The sequence below is a fragment of the Trichechus manatus genome, unplaced genomic scaffold (genome assembly GCF_000243295.1).
Source record: "Trichechus manatus latirostris isolate Lorelei unplaced genomic scaffold, TriManLat1.0 scaffold00299, whole genome shotgun sequence".
Taxonomy (NCBI): domain Eukaryota; kingdom Metazoa; phylum Chordata; class Mammalia; order Sirenia; family Trichechidae; genus Trichechus; species Trichechus manatus.
The window spans coordinates 2,051-6,122 of record NW_004444235.1 but is presented as its reverse complement, the minus strand read 5'-3'; the positions used below and the strand labels follow the sequence as shown (position 1 = coordinate 6,122).

General features: G+C 34.9%; 1 protein-coding gene across 1 annotated transcript; it reads right to left on the bottom strand.

Annotated features, from left to right (window-relative positions):
* Window positions 1-330: 330 nt before the first annotated feature.
* Window positions 331-1,262, bottom strand: LOC101361840 (olfactory receptor 5AC1-like; the record flags this gene model as incomplete). The annotated part of the gene is given in 1 exon segment (XM_023725340.1): window positions 331-1,262. A coding segment is annotated over 1 exon segment (932 nt), but the record flags the coding sequence as incomplete, so codon positions are not given.
* Between the last annotated feature and the right edge of the window lie 2,810 nt (window positions 1,263-4,072).

The window sequence follows — 4,072 nt, the reverse complement described above, 5'->3', positions numbered from 1 at the left end:
TTGTGAATATCCCAGTGAAAAATAAATGTTTCTCCATGTACATAACACAATCCTCTCATCATTAGGGAGTCAGTGATTTTATGTTAATGTGGGAAGAACAACTCAGAAAAGGAGTGTGAGAATGATTACACAACTCGAAAAACGTAATTAATGTCACTGAATTACACAAGTATGACCTGTTGAATTGATGTATGGTTTGCTGTGTATATTCTCACCTACAACAACAAAATGAATAAAATTTAAAGGAAAAAGACCACAGGACCAAGTGTGAAGATTTATTTAAGCAGAAAGTGAAATGGAAAAAATAGGAAAAATTTTCTTGAAAACTATTTATTTCTTTTTGACTTTTCTCAGTGCAGCTAAAACTTCCTTGTTTCTTAGGCTGTAAATAAAGGGGTTTAACAAGGGAATTATAATCGTGTAAAACAGTGAATACATCTTTTCCTGATATTTATCTGGACCAGACCCAGGAAGAACATACATCAAGAAGAGAGTGCCAAAGAACAAAGAGACAGAGAGCAGATGGGCACTGCACGTGAAGAAGGCTTTGCCTCTGCTGTTTTCAGACTTCTTTTTCAGGATAGCAAAGAGGACACACGTATAAGAGACTATGATTGTTATAAAGTAAAAGCTTTAATTAGCAGAAAAAACAAAAACCACCAATGCACTAATAGATGGGTCAGTGCAAGAAATTGTATATAGTGGCAAGATTTCACTGTAGAAATGATGTATTATATTGGACCTGCAGAAGGTTAATCTGAATAATAATCCTACATGAATTATGGGATGCAGAAAACCAATTACATATGAAATACTTACCAACCAAGTGCACAGTCTGTTGGACATCATCACTGGATAAAGCAAGGAGTTGCATATGGCAACATAGTGGTCATAGGCCATCACTACCAGGAGGAAACATTCTGTGGTTACACTGGAACCAAAAAAATAATATTGGGCCATGCACTCAAAGAGGGATATCATTTGACTCTTGTCTAAAATATTGACAAGCATCCTGGGAGTCAAAGAGGATGAAGTACAAGCATCTGCAAAGGCTAAACCACCAAGGAATAAGTACATGGGTGTGTGAAGATGGGAGTCCTTCCAGATGAGAGCAATCAGTCCAAGGTTCCCCAAAATGGTGACAAAGTAGATCACCAAGAACACCAGGAACAGGGGGACCTGCAGCTCTGGATGATCTGTAAGTCCCGTGAGAACAAACTCTGTCACCAGAGTCTCATTTGTCTCCACCGTATCCACCCAGGCTGATCACTGCAATGAGAGAACAGGTAAGAAAAAGATTAATCAGTGTTCGTGTAAAATGGTATTGGATTGCAATGCCATATACGTCTGTGCTGAATACCTGTTACAAAACAAATATGCAGAGGCACTGTTTCTCTTTTGAAAAACATGACTAAAAGTGTTAAGTATTTTATACATGATTTTGAGAAATAAGGTTTAAATATATATATACACACACATACATATATATACATATATAGATAATTTGAAAGATTATGGAGGAGTAGGCACCAATTGACTTGATCTAAAAACTTATCACTCATGAATATCTTAAAATTGAATGTATTAACAAAGAAATTTTATGCAAAATAAGGAATAAAAAATACATCTCTATTTTATGATACATATCTCTTAAAACAAGACCCAGGTTCTTGTTTAAAAGTGTTTTCTCACTTTCTTAGGAAGTCTTTCATATCTTTTCTACTAAACAAAATATTAGATCTATCTTTCTTTTTAAAGGTGTGTGTTATTCTTTCCTCCTAAGATATTTACGAATTGAATAATTGACCTAAAACAGTAATGAATTGAATTAATGAATAGGACAGGAAGTTAAATTCCATTTCTACTGTCTTGTCTCCATTACCATTAAGTTATTTGATTATACATTAACCAAAACCATCCCAGATTTTTAATAGGCTTTATAATTTCCCCCAATAAACTCTCATATGTGAAGACAATAATTCACTCATTTAGTCAACAAATATTTTTGTTATATTGACTATCAGATGATTATTTACAAAGAGCAAGTTACAGGCATTGCCATTCTTACTTCAGTCACACACAGACTTTCCAACTCCAGTGTTACAAAAATGATGTTAAAATAACTCCTCTTTTAAGAGGAGAAAAACAAAGACACTAGCCAATTTATCTGCACATTTTAGATCCAAGAGCTATCATTAAACACTCTGATGTAGATAATGATCAATGAGTTAACTACGAATATCTTTTAATATTTCAGAGACACGTAATTCTAAAGTAATCTTACGTATTTGTTTTACCACCCTTTTAATATTTTTAATATTTTTGAATATCAAGGTCAAGGCTATCAACATTTTGTCATGCAATATTACAAATGACACAACAGTGGAAAAAATGGCCAGTGTTTTGAATGTTTTGATTCAACTTAAATGATAAAAAATCATATATTTTGCTTAAATAACAAATCAAATGAAGAAAAGACAAACCACATAACAGGCAATGACTAATAAAAAATAGGTAAGGCAGAAAAGAACCCAAACCTGAGGATGTGTCAGTGACTTGTACAAGCCTGTGATATCAGTGAGAAATACACTGTGGAAACCAAAAGGAAAATATCTAAGAAGTCAACATCATCACAATTTATTTCTTTATAGACAAATTGTGCATACGGTTCATATATTTAAATTCTATCTTTAATGATCTAAAGCAGGATCTATCCAATTAGATACAGCTGATCAGAGTATAAAACTGTTCAAGAGAATATGTACAAGTCTTGGATGCACGATTCCCAGGGTTTTATGACAAGATCAGTCAAGTAAGTGTCATACACACACATATTACTACTTCTGTATCAACGCTCCAATTCTGTATAGACCCAGCTGAAGACTGCACTCACCAATGCTAGCCTGAAACTACTTTTCTTAAAGTATCCACTGTGTATTGCAAATAGAAGGAACAATGGGGAAAATTTAATAAAGATGAGGTTTGAAAAACAGAGTTCTGACAGGAATAATCCTTAAACAGTAAAAATATATAGAAGAATTGGGTATTTTACACAGAAAGGCGCTTAGATTTTTCCCTTAAAAAGAGAGTAAGGAGCCCTGGTGGCACAGTGGTTAAGCATCTCAGTTAGGCTAATCAAAAGTTGTCAGCAGGAGAAAGATGTGGCAGTCTACTTCCATAAAGATTCAGACCAAAACCCATTGCCATGGAGTCAATTCTGACTCAGAGTGACCCTATAGGACAGAGTAGAACTGCCCCATAGGGTTTCCAAGGCTGTAAATCTTTGCAGAAACAGTTGCCACATCTTTCTCTGGCAGAGCAGCTGGTGAATTCAAACTGAACCGCTGACCTTTCTGTTAGCAGCCACGCACTTAACTACTGAGCTACCAGAGCTGCCTGTAAAGATCACAGCCTTCGAAACTCTATGGGGCAGTCCTACTCTGGAATCAACTCGGTGGCAATGGGTTTGGTTTGGTTTCTTTTGTATTCCATGGAGAACCATTATTCTCCATCTTCATTCAGAATAGAAAAAGAGGTTTTGGATTTATATTAGACATTAAAAAGCACTAACAGAGAGCTGGGAATGTTTGCAGTAATCATTGTTAAGTACCCTGTTGCCAAATCACCAAAAGTACAGCATTACGTTTTACACTCTGCCAAAAATAAAACAATGAGGTGTGGCTCTTGACAAATGTACTGAGTTGTTCTTTTCTAGATATTTCCAGAAAGAAGTACTAAACAAGAACCGCATTGAAAAGGAAGGCACAGAGTCCCTTTACAAGCCCATATTCCTGATTCGTAGCTAATAGAAAATCTTCCTTATTCTGTGAAATTTCCAGAGTAAAAGGCAGAATGAATTTTACTTTTTAATGACACAAATAAATTCTTAAATAGATTGGTTCTATACCTCATTATCCTAATGAAGAAAATGTTTTTTAAAATGCAACAAAATTGCACAAGCTTTGAATCTCAGTTCTGCCTCTGAATTACTAAGTGATGATACCTAAGCCACTTTAGAACTCTGATTTTAAGATTCTCACCTGTGACACATTAGATTATTTCCAATGTTCAC